A 24127-nucleotide genomic window follows, 5' to 3' on the forward strand; every position below is an offset into this window, starting at 1 on the left:
CGGTTGTGACGCTCACGCCCCCGGAAGTCACGAAGCGCCCGGAAGCCAGCCGGGCGGGGCGTGTCCCCCCGCCCTCAGGGTCCCACCCCCGACACCTCCGCGTTCCGGCCCATAGGTTAGCTAGGGCCGGAAAGAGGCGGAACTCCGCGAGCCGGAGGAAGTTTCCCCGCCGGACCGAAAAGCGGAGTGCACCGAATGTCGCGGGAGCTGCTTCTCGGTCCCTTGCTCCCGCGACATGGCCTTCAACTTCGGGGCTCCCTCCGGCACCTCGGGCACCGCTGCAGCCACCGCCGCTCCCACGGGTGAGTCATTTCCCCGGACCTTCTCCTGGGGTTGGTCTCGGGGCCGCCTCGGTCCGAGAGACTCTGCGGCTCGGGGTTCCCGGGGTTTCCTGCCGGGGCGGAGACTTCGGGGCTTCGGAAAAGGGCGGGCGGGCGGGCGGCGCGGAGCTGGCCGAGCAGGCTCCCCAGGAGGCCGCGGGGGGACGGAGGCCCGCCCCGGCGCCGGCACGCGGAGCGTGGGTCCCGCTGGACCCTGCCCTCCCGGGGCTCGCTTCCGGCCGCCGGGGAGTTGGAGAGACCGGAGCGGCCCCTCTTCCTTCGGGGAAAACCGCCCTCTCCCCCCTAACTCCGCTCCCGTCCCGGCGGGAACCCTGGCGGGGCTCCGGCGCTGCCCGGCGGCTCCTTCGGTCCCAGCCCCGGGGCGGGGGGACGGCGGGAGCCTCGGCCCAGCCCCTTCGGCCCTCGCTAGGGGGGCTTCCCGCTCCCACTCCTCTCTCCTGCCCCCGCCTCCGCTTTCTGGATTTACTTGGAGCAAAGTCAAGGTTTGCCTTTTTGTTCATTTCTGTGAAACTTCCTACGGACCTTGCTAATATCCTGTCTTGCTTTCTTTTTTTTTTTCTCTTGTTTTTCTTGCCCTCTCCCCTTTTTACATGTTTGTTTCTCTTTTTTGCCTACACGCCTGTCAGGATTTGGTGGGCTTGAGACTGCCAACTCCACCGCCAGTGGGTTTAATTTTGGGGGTTTCGGATTAGCTGCTAACCCCGCGGTGAACTTTAATATTGGGAGTTTCGGTGTTCCTACTACTGCGGCGACGCCGTTCAATTTCGGTAACAGTCTGGCGAGCGCAGGTAGATACTGCGGGTCTGTGTGTGGCGGCCGGATGCTGGGGGCTGGAGTCCAAGAATGGTGTGTGGTTCCCGGCGTTTGGGAAGGAACAGCGGCTTGTCTGAGCAAAGAAAAATCTATCTCCCAATGTCGAATCAGTAACTCTTGTTATCAAGTATTTGATTGTATCAAGATGTAGTCTTGGGAAGTCTTACAAGTTATCATGTCCCTTTGTTAAAAGTTTGTATTGTTTATATTCAGAATATAATTTCCAAGTAGTTTGGAATTATTATTTGTGAGTAGAATATATCTTCCAAATTATTACACATTCCTTCCAAAGTCTTAAGCTCAGCCAGTCAGGCCCATTTTTTTCCTGGGATTCTTGGACTCCTGCAGCCACGTTTTTCCATTTTTTCCTGCATCTTTCATTGGGATTTCATCCTATTGTCCTTGTGTTTCCCAAAAGAACATTGTCTTATACGAACAGCGGTGACCTGTTTTGTTTTATAACCTGTATAATAATAATGCTTTTTGTTGTTGTTGTTGTTCAACCCAGCATATTAGTAAACGTTTCTCTAAGATGTGTAATTATAGAAGGAATCCCTAGTTTTTTTCCTGGAAAATTGTAAGAAATTATCAAAGAGGGAATTTAATTTATTGTCAGCATTGAGTTCTAAAAGATAAGCCAGACATGTTTGCATTCAAAATGATAATTATGAAGATTTTATTACCTAGAGATGGATTGTTTAAAGTTCATTAAAAAATTTACAAAGCACACACTATATTGTATGTATATATGTATAAATTTAAAATAGGTCTATATAGTTACATACAATGACCCTATAGGAAAGTCTTGTTTCTCAGCTGCTCGTATATGAATCTGTTGTCCATATTTTCTTACATTATGCCACTTATGCCCATGCCAATTATATGCATTTGGTAAACTTTATTTCCTGAAACTTTTTAGTTCTCTAAAACTTATTTGGGAAGTTCTGGTATTTTGTGCAGTCACTTGTCAATGTATCACTTTGATATTTGATTTGAAAACGTTTTGAAGAATACTTGAAAATTCCAAAGATAAAATGATCCATTATCATAAAGCTATATTTAAAGATCACATTTACTGTCATTTGGTATGTTTACTTTTTCCCTGTTTGCTTAAAATTGGCACTGGGTAAAACAGAAACATTATTTTCAAATTTGTGTTTCTGGACAAAACCACCCAGTTGTAATTCACCAACAATAAATACATCTTTTGTTATTTGCTTGTGTTCCTTTGGAGTTATCATTGTTAAATTTTTAGTTGTGATAATATAATTGTGTTTTAACTACTTTTATATACGTATGTTCATTAACTTTGCCTTCACCAAAGGGCTGATAAAAATTTTTGTCTACCTTTTAATTTTGTATCCTTGCAGATGGGTGTTAATAATAAACATTTTTGGTATGATGAGATCTTGACTGGTATTTTTATCATGTAGCCAATTCAGAATATATCTTAGTTTCTTTCAATGGAAGGGAGAAGAAAGAAAAAAGATTGTTTCCAGTTTACTTGTATGCACTAGACATACAAGTAAATAGAGTGGTTGTGCCTGCATGCAACATGCAGTCTGTTATTACTAATTGATTTTTGTTTAGAGAGAGAGAGGAAGGGAGAGGGACAAGAATCATCTATGTGAGAACAAAACATAAATTGGCTGCCTCCTGCACACCCCCTCCTGGGGATCCAGCCCACAACCCAGGCATGTGCCCTGACCGGGAACAGCAACCTTTGGTGCATGGTACAACACTCAACCAACTGAGCCAACCAGCCAACTGAGCCAAACGGGCCAGGTCACATGCAGTCTATTCCTGAGTAATTTTCCCTATCAAAATTATATGGTGACTATCAAAGGGGTGGGATTTTTTTCTTAATATTTTTTGTGTTACAATATTGATGAATATTTGTCTTAAAAGTCTTTTTTGCACCACATTAGTATAAGGTAAAAACCAACAATAAAGAAAATACGTAAAACAATTTTAAATTGGCTAGTATATTCCATTCTATTCATATGACAAGTTAGCTATAATTAAGAGTGATTTGTCTCTAGACTTATCAAAAAATGTAATTTGTGTATCTGTCAGATTTGCCAAACTCAGCTATCAGAGGCCTGTGATAGCTCTGTTCACTTTCCCTGCCAGTGCCTTCCATTTGTGTATTTTTTCTCTCACTTCTTCCTCAGAGAAACACATTTTTGCTGTATAGAGGTCAGTGTATTGGTATGTTTCCTTTGAAAAGTTGTTTAGTCTCAGTGGAAACTAAGTAGAAATATAAGCTAAAATTGACTATAAATTAATTGATCAAGCCAAGAATGAAAGCTGTCAACACACTCTGCCATTATGATCTATTTGCACACTATTTTTTTTAAAAACTTGAATTAGTTGCAAAAATTGGGGTTTAAAATTCTATAAATGTCACATAAAAAAATCTAGATCTCCTATTTATTTGGGGAAAAAATGGGAATATATAACACTGCTACACTACCATTGCTGGAATTTAGGAACTGCTGCTGTTTTTTTAAAAATTGTTTACATTAGCCAAAACCAGCTTGGCTCAGTGGATAGAGCCTTGGCCTGCAGAATGAGGGGTCCCAGGTTCGATTCCAGTCAAGGGCATGTGACTTGGTTGTGGGCACATCCCCGGTGGGGGGTGTGTAGGAGGCAACTGATAGATGTTTCTGACTCTCTGTCCCTCTCTCTTCCTCTCTGTAAAAAATCAATAAAATATAAAAAATAAATTTTTTTTAATTGTTCACATTGAATAGTTCCACTATTCATTAATGTTATCAGCCTAAATCTTCTAGGTGTTTGAATTTGCATTTCCTATTCTAAAAGTACACACATAGTCGTTTTAGTGTTTGTTAAACATAATGGCTGTAGGCTTAATATGTTTTATCAGCTATAACTTAATCATTCCTTTAGTTGAAAGGTATAGATTGCATTGAGGTATTCTAGTTTAAATACTTCTATGGCTTACTTTTTACAACATACTGATTTCTTGATTAGTAGAATTGTGTTGTTTTTTTTTAATGAAATTAAAAGTAGTGAAAGAAAAACTAGATCAATATATTTTGTCTTTATACATAGCAATTACTTATAAAATAACTTGAACAAGAAATTACCTCTTATATACAAAAGAGTCTTCCTTTCCATTTTATCTATCCCCTTATAATTAGGTGGGTTTGGAGGATTTGGGACAACATCTACAACCGCAGGTTCTGCATTCAGCTTTTCTGCTCCAACTAACACAGGCACTACTGGTAAGAGGACAATCTTAAGTCATTTGTAGAAGTGAGCTAGAGCTCAGATTTTTTTAACTTATGCAATTTCAATTTTTCATTAAAAGGACTCTTCGGTGGTACTCAGAACAAAGGTTTTGGATTTGGTACTGGTTTTGGCACAACTGGAACTAGTACTGGTTTAGGTACTGGTTTGGGAACTGGATTGGGATTTGGAGGATTTAATACACAGCAGCAGCAGCAACAACAAACTAGTAAGTATGACGTTTTCATCTTATTTCCAATATAAAATTATAACATAGCTAACATTATTGAATGCACTGTTTAAAATACATTAGTGGATAACTTTTTAAAAAATTATAAATATTCCACAGGATTTCAAAAGCTACTTCTTATGTTTGTATATAACTAGAGGCCCGGTGCACAGATTTGTGTATATGTGGAGTCCCTGGCCCTGGCCTGTGGGGATGGGGCTGAAACCGGCTCTCTACCATCCCTCCAGGGACCTGGATTGCGAGAGGGCAGTTCTCAGGTGAGGCACCCAGAATCGGGCTCCCACCTCTCTGGTTCCAGAAGCGTCACCTGAGAACTGCAGCTGCCAAGTCACTGCAGCTCAGTGTGGCCATGTGAGTCATAGCTACCGGTCAGACGATCACTTAGGCTTTTATGTAGAATAAATAATAACTTGGGAGAAGTCTAATTGACATGATTAGGATTAGAAGTTTTTTGTATCATTCTTTTTAATTTTTTTGTTGTTGCTAAAAAAAATAGCAGAAATATAGAAAACTGCACACAAGTACTGTTTAATGAATTATATATAAAGTGAACACCCTGGTGACCACTGCCCACGTCAGAAGATGGACCTGGCCAGTCTCTTCAGAAGCCCTCCACATTGCCCTAATCATTTCCCCATGAAAGGAACTTCATGTCCTTTATTATATTCAATTCCTTTTATAGTTTTGTCACTCAAGTGTGTAAACAATATTGCTTTATTTGTCTTAAACCTCTAAGTTCCTCTTTTAGCTCTCTTTTTTCAATTTATTTTTTTAAAAAAAGCTAATTTGTCCTATGGAGTTTTTCAGGAAGGTCTTTGCTGATTGCATTCCTGTAGTATAATTTAGCATGTTCCTTTGCCCATCCTCTTTATTTTTTTCCTGTAAAAGGAAAACCAGTGTAATTTGCTATAAAGAAAAGATAATCAAAATTTAAGCACAAAGAAAATATAATAGTATTAATAAATTCTAGCCAGACACCTATGTGCCTTAAGCGCTGAGTCTTAGACATCTTCAACCCTTTGTTAAAAAATGAGATAAGCCTAAACCGGTTTGGCTCAGTGGTAGAGTGTCGGTCTGCGGACTGAAGGGTCCCAGGTTCGATTCCAATCAAGGGCATGTACCTGAGTTGCGGCACATCCCCAGTAGGGGGTGTGCAAGAGGCAGCTGGTCGATGTTTCTCTCTCATCGACATTTCCTCTCTCCCTTCCTCTCCCTTCCTCTGTAAAAAATCAATAAAATATATTTAAATTAAAAAAAAAATGAGATAAGCCCGGTCTTGTGGCTCAGTTGGTTGAACATCATCCCATGCACCAACACATCACCGATCCCTGGTCAGGGCACATTCCTGTGTTTCAGGCTCAATCCCTAGTAGGGGGCGTGTGGGAGGCAACTGATAGATGTTTCTGTTTCTCCCTTCCTCTTCCTCTAAAATCAATTAAAACATTTTTTTAAGTGAGATAAGAAAGTCATGAAACATTAAAGGCATACTGGCACCAAACAAACTTTTCTAGAAGATATCTCCTCTTTCTTGTTATCCTTCTTCCTCTACCCCCTCTTTCCCCTCCTCCTCTCCTTCCCCTCTTCCTCTTCTTCCTCCCCCTCTTAGAAAAGCAAGGAAGAATTTATTAACAACAGCAAAAACACACAGGACAGTGAAACAAGGAAGGGCATAGAAGAAGCAACAGGAGAACCTAGGCTGGGCTTATAGGGAGTCAGAGAAAGGGGGGCCTTGGAGACAGGTTCATGGGGTTAGTTTGGGACGAGTTGCTGCTGCCCATTGCTCCCCTGGTTACAGGTCTTCTGGGGTCCCTTGGAGTTTAGGAAATAAGTGCCTTTGGAGGGAAGGGAATGGCATCGGAGTGCCCAAAGAGATTTTTTTTTTAACCCTCACCCATGTATATTTTCCATTGATTTTTTGTGAGAGTGGAAGAGAGAGGAAAAGACAGAAATATTGATGTGAGAGAAACACATTGATTGGTTGTCTCCTTCATGTGCCCTGACCTGGGCCAAGGAGGAGCCTGCAACCAAGGTGCATGCCCTTGACTAGAACTGAGCCCAGAGCCCTTCGGCCCACAGGCCGGCACTCAGCCACTGAGCCAAACGGGCTGGGATGAGGCGTTTTCTTATAGGAATTGGTCCAGTTAGTAACCCAGCTGTTGCTTGACAGCTGTATCATACCAGGGGTACTTTATCTTGCACTTTGGAAATATTGATCCGATCTGACATCTTTGCCCTTCTTACTATTGGAAAGTTGTAGCACATAGAGATTAAGTAACTTTCCCAAAGCTACACAGCCAGCTAAAGCTTTATCCTAGAATATTGATGGTTAGTTCATTTGTTCTTTTCACTATATTTTTCTTGTTAATAAGAGAAGGAAAAGTGTTTATTAATCCTATCAGGCCTGAAGCCCTGAAGCTAACTGTCCCCTATACCTGGGCTCCTTAGCATTAAAGAGAAAAAAATCAATCATAGAAAAATGTTAGCAAACAAGTGGTTAGAATAAGATGGAACTTGGAGACATTGTAGAAAATAGATGTAGGCAAAGTACCAAAAATTAGGTACAGCGGTATAGCGGCAGATTCAGAAATTACCGAAAAATCGGTACAGCGGTCTGGTAGGGTTAAGCTGTTATTGATAAACATTGATATAATGATCCCTATTGCTTATTTTTTTATCTTTCAATTTGTATTTATTATACAAATATAACAACAACAAAGGTTGTTTAAGAGATAACTTCACAACTTCACAGAATTAACTTTTTCATATCTTTGTCCTTTTTTTATTTTTGTGTGTGACTCTAATATGGATCTAAATTTGTGTTCTAGTAATAGAGTTAATTGTATTAAGATTATATCATTAGAGAAATAAGTTTAACATTATAAGGATTGTCCTAGTATATTAGTTTCTTTTCTTTTTTAAAGAATATTTTTTGCTCTGACTGGTTTGGCTCCTTGGATAGCATGTCAGCCTGCCCCCTCTCACAGTCCGGGAGCCTTCAGGAGCAGGAGGCAACCCTGCGATCAGGGAAAGTGATGCCCCCATCACACCTCTGCTGCTGCCACTGCCAGCAGCACAAGCCTTGGCCAGCCCTGGTTCCCTGAGCTCCGGGTTGGCCTTGAGAGGCTGAGGGCGGGTCCAGTCACACCCAGCACCTGCCTCCCTCCTCTCCACCTCCTCCTTCCTCCCCTTGGGGCTTAAAGGACTGGGGGACTCTGGCAGGGCTGAGGGGACTGGGCACCGCCATCTTGTGGCTATGGGTGCCACCATCTTTGTGAGAGTGTGATGGTCAATTTGCATATTTTCTTTTATTAGATAGGATTTTACTTTGATGTTGACTTCCCTCTTCCCTCTATGATATATGTTGAGTTCCTCCTGATAATACAGGATAATCCCAGTTTAATCTCATAATCACATCTTCAAAGTCCATTTGCCACGTAAGGTAACATAGTTACAGATTATGGAGATTATGATACGGTCACCTTTGTGTATAGGGATTATAATTCTGCCTACCATACTTAGGCTCTGAATTGTGTGTTTTTTTAAAAAAAATACTAATTTTGGGATATGTTTTTAGCATTAGGTGGTCTCTTTGGTCAGCCTACACAGGCTCCTGCTCAGTCCAACCAACTGATAAACACTGCAAGTGCTCTTTCTGCTCCGACGCTGTTAGGAGATGAGAGAGATGCTATTTTGGCAAAATGGAATCAACTGCAGGCCTTTTGGGGAACCGGAAAAGGATATTTCAACAATAACATACCACCGGTGGAATTCACACAAGAAAATCCCTTTTGCCGATTTAAGGTATTAATGCTTTTGATCTTCACTTGAAGGATGTGTATAAAACAGAATATAGTATTTGGGTTAGGATAATATTAGGTCTAATAATAAGTAATGTCGTTTTCTAATACTTTTTAAAATCAAATTTATTTAAACAATACAACAAAATTTAATCAACAATATAGTTGCCGTTGTTTTCTACTACTTGTGCCCAACGCTCAGGAAGCATTTTAATCCCTCTGTTGTAAAATTCTTGTGATTTTGATGCAAAAAATTCGGTCAATGCATTTTTGAGGCATTCTTCATTATTAAATTTTTTTCCAAGAAGAAAGTTTTGCAAAGAACGAAACAAATGGTAATCGGAAGGGGCAATATCAGGAGAATATGCAGGTTGAGGGAGAACTTCCCATTCCAACTGGCGCAGTTTTTCAGCAGTGATTCTTGCAGTATGCGGTCGTGCGTTATCGTGGTGAAGAATTACGCCCTTCCGATTAATCAGCGCGGGTTCTTTTTCTCTTAAAGCTTGGGCTAACCTTTCCAATTGGGCACTATACACTGCACTTGTAATGGTTTGGTTAGATGGTAAAAGTTCATAATGAAGAATTCCTTTAAAATTCCACCGAACACACAACATCACTTTTTTCGCATGCAAGTCAGGTTTTGGCATGAGCTGCGGAGCCTCATTTTTGTCCAACCATTGAGGCCGCCTTTTCAAATTAACATACAGCACCCATTCTTCATCTCCGGTAACAATTTGCTCTAAAAACGGCAAACGGTTTTGACGAGAGAGGAGCGAACTGCAAATTGTGACTCTTTGATTACGGTTGTTGTCGGTCAACTCATGAGGAACCCATTTTCCAAACTTTTGGACTTTGCCAAGTGCACGCAATTGATTGGAAATTGTTTTTTGTGAACAATTTGAAGTTGTCGCAAGCTCTTGTTGGGTAATTTGAGGATTTTGCACCAAAAGAGCTTGAAGAGCTTCTTGATCAAAATTGGACACACAGCCTCGACCACTCTTGTCATCTAATGAAAAATTTCCCTCGCGAAATTTCTCAAACCAACGCTGGCATTTTCTGGCGCTAACTGCATCTTGACCAAGAGCACTACAGATGTTTTTTGCAGCCTCACTTGCTTTTCTTCCCAATTGGAACTCGTAAAGCATGCAGTGCCGAATGTGCTCTTCATCCGCCATCTTCTTAGCCCTAGTTTTGCAACAAAAACCAAACCAAACACAAACTTTTTCAAGCAAAACTTGTTAATTGCACTTCACACGTTCTGTAGACACGTGTTTGAAGGTTATGTCAATACAAGTCAACGCCAAGCAAGATTTTAAATGAATGTTAAAAACGGCATTAATTATTACTAGACCCGATACCAATAAAACAGTTGCTTGGGGTGTTTTTTTTTGTTGTTGTTTTTTTTTTCGGTACTCCTTAAACATGGTACAATTATATTTTTATCCTAAAAATACAAAAATTATAAAATTGAGGTGATTTCATACATGTGTGTTTGAAGGTGCACAGAATATGACTGAAAGATGTGACTAATTTATAACTGAGGGGGAAATGTTAACAAAAGGGGAATGGTCTGCTTGGCATCCTCTAAAGGGAGATGTGAAAGTAGAATCTAGTGGTATTTATCTAGCATTGTCCAGGAATGTATACCCTACCCACTCAGAGTATCTTATTGTCACTATTATTGCTGGATGCCAAGGTCATTAAAACAGTGTAGTCTATTTTCAGTGTTGATTCCATGCTTATCAAGCAACCTGGTCATATGAATTTGACTTCTCAGATTCTGTTCATCAGCCAGTTAGAGTATATGGGTCAATTTGTAGTGTATTTTTTATAACAAGTTAATAAATTATAATCCAGTTTACTTCAGCCTCTTTTGAGTTTTATTGCTGTGTATCAGTCTCTTAAAACTAATCAATGTGTACATAAGCCTAGTGTTTAAGCTACGAAGCTTAGAATCAGACCCTTGAACAACAAAAAGGAAGTAGTTCTTTTAGTATGTTGAAATTTTAATACCTTTATTTAATGACTAAGATTTATGCAGTAGATATACATAGACTAAATATAACAATTTGACTTTTTCCTTTTTTTTTTTTTTAAATATATTTTATTGATTTTGTACAGAGAGGAAGGGAGAGAGACAGAGAGTTAGAAACATCGATGAGAGAGAGTCATCGATCAGCTGCCTCTTGCACACCCCCTACTGGGTATATGCCCGCAACCAAGGTACATGCCCTTGACCGGAATTGAACCCTGGACCCTTCAGTCCCCAAGGCGACGCTCTATCCATTGAGCCAAACCGGTCTTGGCTGACTTTTTCCTTTTTAAAGTTGATAAATAACATGCATATGGTAAAATGCATAACAAACTATAGTGAATTTTAATTTTTCAAAAACGTGCATTATAAGTAGTGGCAAACAAAAAAAGGCTTCAATCTAAAACAGTAATTCTTTAAAGATATAGTTTATCATGTCTAAAACCTAAGATTCTCTGAGTCTAGTATATAGTAAAATGACTTACATTTTGGTCCATGATTTTTTTAAAATATATTTTATTGATTTTTTACAGAGAGGAAGGGAGAGATATAGAGAGCTAGAAACGTCGATGGGAGAGAAACATCTACCAGCTGCCTCTTGCACACCCCCTACTGGGGATGTGCCCGCAATTCAGGTACATGCCCCTGACCGGAATGGAACCTGGGACCTTTCAGTCTGCAGACCCACGCTCTACCACTGAGCCAAACCGGTTTCGGCTGGTCCATGACTTTTGCAGACATTTTTATGACATTCAGAGTTGTTTCAATTGTAGAAGCACCCAACAAATGCAGATATCAATGTTCTTCAGAGGCAAAAGTTACTTAGTTACTCTTTTGAAAAGGAATTTTTAATTTCATTCTATGAGTGTTATTCTGGGATAAAATAATTTCTTTAAAATGTGTAACCTCCTAGGGCACAAGGAGGTGAGAATCATTACTTCCTTTGCTACCAGTCATTAAACAGTTTCCCCATGTTAGCAGATATGAAGCTATTAATATCAAATGCTGGATTTAAGATCTGTACATATTTCTGATAATGTTTATTTTGCCATTCCACAGGCAGTGGGTTATAGTTGTATGCCCAATAATAAAGATGAAGATGGGCTTGTGGTTTTAGTTTTCAACAAAAAAGAAACAGATATTCGAAGCCAACAACAGCAGTTGGTAGAATCATTGCATAAAGTTTTGGGAGGAAACCAGACCCTTACAGTAAATGTAGAGGGTATTAAAACATTGCCAGATGATCAGTAAGTACTCAATAAGTATACTGTTTATATCTGTATGCCTCGGTCCAGAGAATGATCAAGTTTTTTTGTTGCTAAAATCCCAGTTAAATCTCAGAGCAGAATGTTACTTCTCAGATAGTGATTTTTCAGTATTTATGCAGAAACATTTGAAAACTTTTTTCTTAATCTTGGATTTTTTAACTTACCGGATGCTAGTAATTTTTCAGATTTTTCCCTTAGAAACAGGAATAAATATTAATCATGACTGTGTGCATATCAAGGACCACAAAGATGTTAATGAAAGTTTTGACTATTATTCATGTTCATTTATGAATAAATATGATGGATTAACTTCCCTTGTCTGATAATTTTCATACTTAATAGCAAAACATTTACTTCAGAATATAACTAAAGACAGAATTTACTTCTTGGTCTTACTTACAGTAAAACAACATATAAGTTTCAACAGAATCTCCAAAGTACTTCTCAAATCTAAAAAAAAATAATAGAACTTTGCAGCTAAGCAAACCTTTGACAAATATTATCTTATTTGCCTGTCTCATTTTAACTTTATCATTTAAGTTAATTTATAAGTGAACAGAACATTAAGTAAGAGTATCTTATTTTTCAAGATTTAATTCTAAAGTAGTCATTTCTTAATTCAACTAGTGCCCTTTAAAATCACATGCTGCATTGATATTTGTGACTATGAGTTATATGTTTCATATTTTATAACTTGGTTGTTTTTTCCCAGGACAGAAGTTGTCATTTATGTTATTGAGCGCTCTCCAAATGGTACTTCAAGAAGAGTCCCGGCTACAACACTATATACCCATTTTGAACAAACCAACATAAAAACACAGCTGCAGCAACTTGGTGTAACCCTCTCTATGACTAGAACAGAACTTTCTCCTGCACAGGTCAAACAGCTGTTACAGAATCCCCCTGCTGGTATGTTTCTGTACTCATAGAGTTGAGGAAATGAAAGACTTTGAGATATATGCTTCCTCTATTTTAAAAGGTGTTGGTTGATTATTAATGTTAATAAAACCATTGTCAGTTTATTACATGCCTACCTATTCACATAGATTGGATTTTTAAGTTTCATTTATTTGTCTAGTTTTTTTTTTATTATTATATGGCAAATATGTTTGTTAGAAATAGCGAACTAAAGAAAAATCATTTATAATCCATCTACCCAAAGGTAATTTACTATTTTATTTTTTTCAAGTTTATCTCTTGTCTTGTAGTAACTGAGTCTTAACTGAGTCTTCTAGTAAAACCTGAATGTGTTCTTATCATAAAAGATGTCCTTTTATCCATTTTCTATTAGATTTTTTTTTTTTTGTCTTTCTTTGTGATTTGTAGAAGCTCTATAGTATCTTAATAAGTTGTAGGTGTTTCCTATCCATTTACGCCTTTTGTTTAGCTTTAGCTTACAAAATTTTTATTTTTGTAGTGGTCATATTTGACAGTTATTTCTCATTACAGCTTATGAGTTTTATGTTTTACTTTGGGAATGCTTTTCATACAAATACCATAAAAATGGAAAATAGTTCTTTTAGAAAAAATATTTTTTCTTTGTGGTAGGTGTTGATCCTATTATCTGGGAACAAGCCAAAGTGGATAACCCTGATTCTGAAAAGTAAGTGCATCTTCCTCTTTTTTTTTCATATAAGAACTAATATTTGCTACTATGGAAGCAAACAAATGCAAACTATTATAATTACTGGGGGCTGTGAGGCTTCGGTGGGCATTGGGACAGGTTTTGGCCCGTCCTCCGCTCCTCCGCTTAGCGCCTCCTGCCGCGGCTCCGGTTCTGTCTGCTGGCTGCCCCTACTTAGTGGCTCCCACATGCTGACAATGCTGGCCCCGGCTTGCACCAGCTGAAGGCACAGAGTGATTGGGGCCAGCGCCAGCAGCTGGTGGGAGCTGCATCTGCTACCCCAATCACCCCTTAGGAACGGGGAGGTGGAGAAGCTCTCAGGGGCGATCGGGCAGCAGCCGGTGCAAGCAGCGGCTCTGGCACCAGCTGCAAGCGGGACTGGCACTGGCAGTGGGTGCGAGCAGCGGTTCTGGCACCGGCAGCAGGTGTGACAGGCGGCTGCTGGCCCAATTGCCCCTCAGGAGCAGGCGGGGAGTGGAGAAGCCCTGAGGGGCGCTGGTAACAGATGCAAGTGCCTGGCAGCACTGTGGCACGTAGGAGCGAAGAATTTTCAGTAACCACCAAAGGCTCTCCCTGATGACAGTGACCATCACCTTGCCTTGGTCTGGTGCCCCTGCTCACCTGCTCCATCATTCCACAGTGGCGATGCCCGCCATGTTCCACTTTCTGCCACCTGCTGCTGACACCTGCCGTGTTCCATGCATGCCCCCCTGCCATGTTCATGCACACCTGCCATGTTCCATGTTATATGCATGTTCCATTCATATCATAGTGACCAGTTCGGTCATTTGTTTGTTCCGCCATTTGGTCTTGTTTGCATATTAGGGTTTTATATATATAGATAATCATATTTTAGGTGAGTTTATTTTCATTTCTATTGCTTTTCTAAAAGTTTTTTATTGATTGATTTTAGAGAAAGAGGGAGAGAGAGAAATACCATGTTTCCCCAAAAATAAGACATCCTCCGAAAATAAGACCTAGTGCATGGAAAGATAAGACATCCCCTGAAAATAAGACCTAGCGCAACTTTGGGAGAAAAAATTAATATAAGACACTGTCTTATTTTCGGGGAAACAGGGTATCAATTTGTTCTACTTACTTATGTATTCATTGGTTGATTCTTATATGTGTGCTGACTGGGGATTGAACCCGCAACCTTGCCGTATCAATAGCTTGAATCAACTGAGCTACCCAGCCAGGAGGATTTCTATTGCTTTTTAAAGAATGTTGACTATGGTAAGGCAGCATTTTGTGGTGAAGACATTGAAATCTGAACACCAGTAACCTTATAATGTTTGTATTTAATAATGTAACTTTTTCCTAAACTAAATTTTCTCATTTGTAAAATAGAGATTGAATTAAGTTTCTATGGTGTGACGTTATTAATTTCATAGTTGTAGATCTGCCTTTAAACTCTAGAAATTTAATGTGAAATTATATGAATGTTATAAAAACCCTTTTTGAATTTTGTAATAGTACACTTAAGGTTTGAAAACTGACCACTTGAATTTCTTCAGGTTAATTCCTGTACCAATGGTGGGTTTCAAAGAACTTCTTCGGAGACTGAAGGTTCAAGATCAGATGACGAAGCAGCATCAGACCAGATTAGATGTAAGCATTTGCCTTCATTCTCTGGCCTTGGAGTCATAGAAATTTTATAGGGAACAATATAGTGTATACTGCAAATTAGCAATTATAATTTTATACAATTTTCCTTATTATAATCTCCAAAATCATGTAAATCTGATTTGTTATACTAGTATTTCAATGGTGAATTTAAAATTGTTGGCTTAGCCAAAGCCGGTTTGGCTCAGTGGTAGAGCGTCGGTCTGCGGATTGAAAGGTCCCAGGTTCCATTCCGGTCAAGGGCATGTACCTTGGTTGCGGGCACATCCCCAGTAGGGGGTGTGCAGGAGACAGCTGATTGATGTTTCTCTCTCATCGACGTTTCTAGCTCTCTATCTCTCTCCCTTTCTCTCTGTTAAAAATCCATAAAAATATTTAAAAAAATAAAAATAAAAATAAAATAAAATTGTTGGCTTAGCAGATTAGACTTTCATTTTCAATTCCAGCCAGAGAATGCATATAATTTGCTCTGTTATAAACACTTTTATTTATGGGGCCTTATAGAAATGAAGGTTACAGTTATGATGATGTTATCATAGTATTTTATAATTGTTGGTTAATAAAGAAAATTTAAGTTATTGAATGCTTAAATCTACATAATATTTTGTTTTATAAAGTAGACTTTTGTAATCAAATACCTAAATGTCGCCTCCAAATTCTCTAAATGGAATTTTTAATGTGCTGTTCATTCCGATTCTGTTTGAGTAATGAAAACCTGCTGTTTTATGAAGCAGCCCATTTCAGTGTCAGCTAGCTCTAATGGATACAAATTCTCTTTTTACGTTGACCCAGTATCTGCCTTGTTATAATTTACATCCATTTTCTCTGGCATTGCTTTGTAAGTACTGACTGTGCTTCCTATGACAGCTCTACAAATATTTAAACATCATAATCATTCATCCTTTTTAGTATTAGTTTCTCTGGATAAAAATTCTAGCATAGTTTTGCATGTGAATGATTTCTTGACCCTTCATTACCTTGGTTTTATTGTTTTTTCATTGACTTTTCTCTGGTTTTGTTTATAACTTCATTAATTTCTGCTCTTAACTATTTCCTTTATTCTGCTTGCTTTGGATTTTCTCTTTTTCTAGTTTCTTAAGGTAGCATCTTAGGTTATTTGAGACCTTTTGTCTTTTCCAATATAAGCATTTAATGCTATTAATTTCCTTCTAAGCACTTTTTCACCTAAATCCCACAAAATTTGATAATGTCCTATTTCCATATTTGACTGTTGGATTTTTTTTTACTAATGGTCTATTTTTTAATTAAACTTTTTATTATATTTATTGGGGTGACATTGGTTAATAGGATCATATGACTTGCAGGTGAACATTTCTATGATGCATGATCTGTGTACTGCATTGTGTCCACTACCAAAGTCAAATCATCTTTCATCACCTGATATTTGGCTCTCTTTACTCCCCTCCTTACACCATTCCCTTCCCTCTGGTAACCACCATCCTGTTGTCTGTGTCTATAGGTTTCACTTTTATATCCCACATATGAGTGAAATCATATGGTTCTTAGCTTTTTCTGATTGACTTATTTCACTTAGCACAATATTCTCAAAGTCTATCCATAGCGTCTCAAATGGCAGTATTTCATATTTTCCTATGGCTAAGTAGTATTTCATTGTGTGTGTGTGTGTGTGTGTGTGTGTGTGTGACATATTCTTTATCTAAGCCTGAATTATTTAGAAGTATTTTCATTTCCAAGTGTTTGGAGATTTTCCTGATATTTTGTTGTTGATTTCTAGTCTGATTCTTATTGTGGTCAGATAACTTTGTATGACTTCAATTCTTTTAAATTTGTTATGATTTTTAACTATATGCCTTTGAAAAAGATATGTATTCTGATGTCCTTGGGTGTAGTTTTCTGTTATCATGAGTGAAATCCAGTTAGTAGATAGTTCAGTTCTTATAAAATCTTGTTGATTTTTCTGTTTAAGTAGTTCTGCTATGAGAGGAGAATTGAAGTTTCCAGCTACAATTGTTTTCTCTTTTTTCTCTTTTTTGTTCTACCATTGGAAATGAAGAAACCTGATATGATTTTTAATCTTCTTAAATTTACTGAGACTTACTTTGACATCTAACATGTGGTCTGTCCTAGAATAGCATATTGTTTTACAGCAAACTTCGTTAAGTAGAAAGAGAATACTCTAAATAATGATAAAAAGTATAATGTGGTGAATACATAAACCAGTAACATAGTTGTTTATTATCAAGTATGTACTGTACATAAATGATACTTTTATGTTACTGGCAGCCCAATAGGTTTGTTTATACCAGCGTCACCACAAGCACAAGTAATGCATGAGCTATGACCTAGGCTGTGGATTCAGTTCTCCATTGGGAGGCAACCAGTCAATGTTTCTCTCTCTCTTCTCTCTCCCTCTCCCTCTCCTCTCTCTCTAAAATCAATAAACATATTCTTGAATGAAGGTAAAAAACAAATTTTAGATGTACTTTATATTTAGAAATATAAAGACAGATTTAAAAAGGATTTATATTTTGAGAGATGAATCTCAGGCTTAGCTTAGAAATTACACTTTGTATATAGGTGAACCTGATAAATAGTTGTGATATATATTCATGATTTACCTTAAACTCTTATAAAAATACAGATTATATCTGAAGATATTGGTGAATTACAGAAGAATCAAACTACAACTATGGCCAAAATTGCACAATATAAGAGGAAACTCATGGATCTTTCCCATAGAACCTTACAGGTGAGCATTCTGGATATTTTTTTCAACATTTATAAGGTTACATAAGTAATAGAAGTGCCAAACATGGATTTTTTGCAGTAGATAAAAGGTAATAGTCTGAAACTAAAAGTAGCAAACTTTCTCAGTAAAACCTGTAAGTTGGAGGAGTGGCATCTCAAGATTGGGTGAAGAAAATTAAAAATAGTCTAAAATGCACATCTCATTGAGAGGATCAGGGGGAGCAGTAAAGAAAGAAATCATCTTGCCCTGGTCAGTGTGGCTTGGTTGGTTGGAGCGTTGTCCCATATACACCAAGATCCCTGGCCGGGATGCATGTGGGAGGCAAATAAATTATAGGATAAATTACAGAATGTGGAAAGATGAATATATATATATGATAAATATTATTAATGGAAGCAGGAAAATATCCTTTTCACTATGATGAAAAAACTATAAAATACTTAGGAATAAATTCATGAGGAAAATATAAAATCTGAATTAATGTTTTCAAATAGAAAGTATGACAGTGGGATTTCAATTTAGTAGGTATATTTAACTTAAATAATGGAGTAACTGGCTATCCATCTGGGAAAAATTAAAATTAGACCACTGTATCAGACCATACACAAAAATAAGGTAGATTAAAGACTTAACTCTAAGAAATTTATGAAGCTAGGGATTAAGAGACTTTTGGCCAGAAAGCCAGAAACTGTAAAACAAAATTGGCTACATAAGAATTGGAAAATTTTGTATAGCAAAAGATACCAGAAAGAAGCTATTTGTCAATAATGTAGTGATAGATTTCAGGAAAAAAACCCACAAATTTGAATTTGAAAATATAGATTTTAGCTGTAGTATAAATATCCATATTTTACAAAGAGATCATATAAAAGACAAGAAAAAAAACAATTGAAATAGACAAATTATGTGAAAAAACATTTCATAAAGTGGAAATGATTAAAGAAAAGATGTGTTCCCTTTATACTGATCAGGTGGGAAAAATTCAAATCATCACAAGCAATAGCTTACAGGAATGTGGGGGGAAGTATACATAATCACATGTGCCTTGTGAATTTAAATTTGTAGGATCTTTTGGAAAAGCAGTGTAGTGGCTTCTGTTAGACTGAAAACATATACTTTTATTTTTAAATATATTTTTATTGATTTCAGAGAGGAAAGGGGTGAGAGAGAGAAACATCAGTGATGAAGGAGAATTATTGATCAGCTGCCTCCTGCACACCCCCCTCTGGGGATCGAGCCTGCAACCCAGGCATGTATCCTTGACTGGAATTGAACCTAGGACCCCCTGATCTGCAGGCTGATGCTCTATCCACTGTGCCAAACCAGCCAGTGCTGAAAACATACTTTAAAATCCTACACATTCTTGGGGTCTAGATCAGTAAATCAAGATATATGTATATATATGTGTGTGTATGTGTGCATGCATGCATATGTATATGTATATATGTGTATGCATATGTGTGTGTATATATACCCACATGTATACATATATACACACACATACACACACATATGTGTGTGTGTGTGTGTGTGTGTGTGTATATACACACACACACAAAATATATGCTCCTCAATAGGGAAATTGAATAAATTATTGGTTAATTCATGAAAAATTATGGCCGTTGAAAATAATGTACTAATGTAACTCAACTAATATAAATGGGCAAACATGATTCAAATCTTGAACTAATATTTACACTATATTGTTAGTATATTATTTGGCTGATTTCTTCCAACAACTGATTGTAATAAAATTACTTGCATAACAGAAAAGAGATGATCCTTATTGGTATTGGTGGATTTTCTTTGTATAGGTCCTAATCAAACAGGAAATTCAGAGGAAGAGTGGATATGCCATCCAAGCTGATGAAGAGCAGTTGCGAGTTCAGCTAGACACAATTCAGTGTGAACTAAATGCACCTACTCAGTTTAAGGTAAGCACTTATACAACTACTAGAAGCCTGGTGCACGAAATTTTCGTGCAAGTGGGGAGGTGGGGCATTCCTCAGCCCAGCCTGCACCCTCTCCCAATCCGGGACCCCTCTAGGGATGTCTGACTGCCGGTTAACTGGCAGTTGAACATCCCTCTCACAAGCGGGGACTGCTGGCTCCCAACCACTTGCCTGCCTGATCACCCTAACAACTCACCTGCCTGCCTGCCTGCCTGATCACCTCTAACCGCCTTTGCCTCAGCGTGCCCTCCCCCTCCCCCCCAACAAGTTTTGTCGGAAGGATATTCTGAATGACATCCAGAAGGTCATTTGGCTGTCCGGTCCAATTAGCATATTACACTTTTATTATTATAGATAAAGGTATAATTTGTTTCAGGAGGATCTACAGAAAAATACTACTGGTCTCAAAAATAGGACTTTTGTATACTTGGGTTTTTTTTAAAGTATTTGTTCTCTTTAATCAAAACTTCTTTCTAAAGTAGACTCTTAATCATGGTGTTTTTGTCTTGTATTAACATTTCATATAGACTACAGAGGGAAAATAAGACATCTTTAATATAGTATCCATCCTTTTAAAAAGGAAACATTCTCTTTTAAAAGTGGCTGCTGTTGTTAGCAGTTATAATTTGACTTAAGTCTTATTTTTAGGGCCGACTAAATGAACTAATGTCCCAAATCAGGATGCAGAATCATTTTGGAGCAGTCAAATCTGAGGAAAGGTATTACATAGATGCAGATCTGTTACGAGAAATCAAGCAGGTAAGTGTTACATTAGTGTGCACTTTTCTTTTTTAATCCCCACCTAAGGATATACTTACTGGTTTTAGAGAGAGGGTAGGAGAGAACATTGATTGGTTGTGGTTGCCTTCCGTATGTGCCTGACAGGATTAATCCTGCAAGCTAGGTGTGTGCTCTGACTGTGAATCAAATCTGAGACCTTCCTGTGCAGTTCGTAGGACAATGCTCCAGACAACTGAGCCACTCAGACCAGGGCTAGTGTGTACTTTTAAAAAGGTGATTGATCACCACTTCACATCCAGTGAGGTGGCTATTATTAAAAAACAAAAACAACACAGAAAATAGTGTTGATGAGGATGTGAAGAAAATGGAAGACTTGTTTATTGCTGGTGGCAGTGTAAAATGATATAACCACTGTAAAAAATAGTTCCTTAAAAAAATCAAACGTAGAATTACCATATGATCCAGCAATTCTACTTCTGGGTATATACCTAAATTTTAACAGGGGTCCTCAAACTTTTTAAAGTGGGGGCCAGATCACGGTCCCTCAGAGAGCTGGAGGGCCGGACTATATGAACTACTAATTCCTACTGTAACACCTTGGCTGCGCTCACTGCCCAAAAAACCTGGCGGGCAGGATCAGACTCCCCTGGGGGCTGCATGTGGCCCGCGGGCCGTAGTTTGAAGACCCCTGAGGTCCTAAAAGAATTGAAACCAGAAACTCAAATATATGTATACTCATGTTCATAGTAGCATTAGTCATTGTACCCAAAATATGGAAGCAGCCCAAGTGTCCATAGATGGATGAATGAACAAAATGTGGTATATACATTCAGTGGAATATTCAGCCTTTAAAAAAGGACATTCTAACACACTACAACATGGATGAACCTGGAAGATATTATGCCAAGTGAAATAACTAGTTTAGAAGGACAAACATTTTATGATTCTACTTCAATGAAGTACCTAGAGTGCTCCATCCATTAGAGTAGAAGGGTGGTTGCCAGGGGCTCAGGGAGGGGAAATGGGGAGTTAGTGTTTAATAGGTACACAATTTCAGAAAAAGTTCTAGAGGTAGATGGTAATGATTGTTTCATAAGGTGAATGCTACTGAATTGTGTACTTAAAAATGGTTAAAATGGGCATATTTTTGTTATGTATACTTTACCATAATAAAAAAATAAGTAAATCATTCATTTGCCCAACCCCCCAAAAAATGAACAAGAGGTAATAGAGGCACCAAAGTTCCCTACTTTGTATGGTTGGTTTTAGTTCTGCTATTCAATGTGTTGGCAGCAGCAGCACCTGGGAGGTTATTAAAAATACAATATCTGTCCTTAAACTAGATCTACTTAATACATTAAAGGTATTTGAATGTACATTCAAGTTTAGAGATAATTGCTCTATATCACACCTTCCCAATCTGTATGTGGAGTTATTGATCCCCTCAGCCCCCAGGGGTCCTCGGTGAAGGTTGGGGTGGCCAAGACCTCCATTTATCTAAGGCTCACGTATGAACAAGTTTAAAAGTACTGTTCTAGCTTATTTTCAGTATAAATACAGATTGGTTTTTCTGAAAAACTGTCCAACCACTGACTGTCTAAAGAAAATGTATTCATGTGGTAAACTTTGTGAAGCATTATGTAAGACTGTTAACGTGGCCCAGAGGATTTTAGATGTTTTTAAATATCAACAATTCTGATTTTATTATGTGTTTTAGAATGGATATTTCCATTGTATGCAGTTAAAAACTAGTTTGGGTTCTAAGTTCCTGGATAGTGTGCATACATTTCAGCTATATTCCATTGTAAATAATTGCAATAAAATTAACTGAAAGATTCCAGCATATCAGAATAAAGAACTATATTTAAGAGTTTATGTATGCAATAAAATGGGAGTAATACAAACACCTACCTAAAATGAAAAGCAGTATTGTTTTGGGATTGAATCATGGCTCATCACCTACTTTATGACCTTGAGCAGGTTACTTACCTGCACCTCATTTTCTTTATTTGTAGAGAAGAGAAAGAATTGTACTCGGAAAGTTGCTCAAAAAGATTTTAAATGAGTTAATACTTATGAAACTCTTCAAATTGCCTTAACCCCATTGGAAAGAATCTTAAAAATGTTAGCAATTGTAATTAGCACCATTATCATCACTATATACTTTGTACTCAAAAAAATGTGTGAAAATTCTCAATTTCCATAATGTTTGCTTTGTTAGGCATCTATATTTGAGTACCTTCTTGCACTGTTTTAATATCATATGCTTTATCAGAGGTAGATTAAAGGTATCTAAAACAAATCTGGAATATTTCTGTTGGAGATATTGCTCATCACATGTTTGACTTTATTGTAGGTCATATAAAAATATTAGCAAAAGATAAGTATGCATGCCCACTATATTTAGAGCATCTACAGAGTGCTGTATTGCTAGTAAAGTAGTCCCTTTTCCTTTGAATAATTTGCAGTTTAATAAAGTAGTGCATTAATATTTTCTTCAATTCCTTCTAGCATTTGAAACAACAACAAGAAGGCCTTAGCCACTTGATTAGCATAATAAAAGATGATCTAGAAGATATAAAGTTAGTAGAACATGGATTGAATGAAACCATCCACATCAGAGGTGGTGTATTTAGTTGACAGATCACAAGCTGGTGTTGCAGGTTCGTGAACTCTATCTTCTTGCTACATCAGGCCTTCCCTAAGAATGAAACTGACCACATGGAGGAAAAGGAAAGGAAATCCTCTGCTTGCTTCGTTTTTGAGAAGGTTACTGACAAATTATTGTTCTTCAGATTTGAAATTAGTCACTTCACAGCTCCTTCAAAGACAGCCTTTGGAAGATATTTAAAAGCTATTATTTAAGAAGTACATAAGTACCAAAAACATACTATTGTACATTTTTACAACAGCATTTTTCTTAATCAGTGTTTAATGACTATTCTCCATTGAGCCTGTACTCTGCTTTCCATAGCAAGTAAATATGCAATATCTACTTTGCACATAAAATGTATGACTACTTGGCTGTTGGAGATTTGTACTTTAGAATATAAATGTACATCAGTTTTTATATTTGTGAATTCATCTGTGGGAGGAGTAAAAATCCAAGAGTATTTGATGATTAATGTGATTTTCATTTCATTCTATAAAGATTTGAAAGTATATTTTTATATTTTTTTGCTTATTTGAAATTTACAGAACACGTACGCAATTAGGATATAACAAAATTACATTTTATCATTTTTGCAACTTTTTGTTTTTTAAAACATTATTTCTAAAAATGATGAAAACAAATAAATCTTAATTGTAATTACTTTTCTACAATTCTGTTTGGTGCTTTATTTAGCTCTGGAAGAATGACCATTCATGTCTATCACAATTCAAAAATTTTAGTCTTGCTTGTTTTAAAGTCTGATTTTTCCCTCCTAAGAAAAATATATCACTCCTGCTTATTTGACATGGCAAAAAAAAACACACAACTCAGATATCATTTAGAATACAGACTTACCTAGCATATTATTAGTATCTAAAAACCCTAGAAAGTCTGAACATCATAATGTGAAACTGAATCTTTCATAACCAGGTAACTTTAAACAATTTTTCTTACTACAAATTGCATGCCTGGGCTGCATGCAATTGGAAATTGCTTTAACTTTCATTTCTGTGTGATGCATTGGTATGACTCTTGCCATTGTGT

At 37.7% G+C, this 24127-nt stretch overlaps 1 protein-coding gene across 3 annotated transcripts in view; it reads left to right on the forward strand.

Moving 5' to 3' along the window:
* The first annotated feature begins 150 nt into the window (after positions 1 to 150).
* The window catches only part of NUP54 (nucleoporin 54), a 30322-nt gene continuing 6345 nt past the window's right edge, over positions 151 to 24127 (forward strand). The window contains exons 1-13 of one of the 3 annotated variants that reach the window (XM_084882784.1): positions 151 to 302; positions 968 to 1129; positions 4322 to 4405; positions 4492 to 4638; positions 8234 to 8460; positions 11548 to 11735; positions 12469 to 12665; positions 13305 to 13359; positions 14898 to 14991; positions 17630 to 17737; positions 19552 to 19671; positions 20338 to 20448; positions 22942 to 23743. In XM_084882784.1, the coding sequence (XP_084738910.1) occupies positions 236 to 302; positions 968 to 1129; positions 4322 to 4405; positions 4492 to 4638; positions 8234 to 8460; positions 11548 to 11735; positions 12469 to 12665; positions 13305 to 13359; positions 14898 to 14991; positions 17630 to 17737; positions 19552 to 19671; positions 20338 to 20448; positions 22942 to 23070 (1689 nt within the window). In that variant the 5' untranslated portion in view covers positions 151 to 235 and the 3' untranslated portion in view covers positions 23071 to 23743. Of the gene's footprint in view, positions 303 to 967; positions 1130 to 4321; positions 4406 to 4491; positions 4639 to 8233; positions 8461 to 11547; positions 11736 to 12468; positions 12666 to 13304; positions 13360 to 14897; positions 14992 to 17629; positions 17738 to 19551; positions 19672 to 20337; positions 20449 to 22941; positions 23744 to 24127 lie in introns of those variants that run through there. The other 2 variants (XM_084882783.1, XM_084882782.1) reach the window with 2 other exon arrangements.

This window comes from Pipistrellus hanaki (assembly GCF_964339955.1).
Source record: "Pipistrellus hanaki genome assembly, chromosome: 1".
Classification (NCBI taxonomy): Eukaryota; Metazoa; Chordata; class Mammalia; order Chiroptera; family Vespertilionidae; genus Pipistrellus; species Pipistrellus hanaki.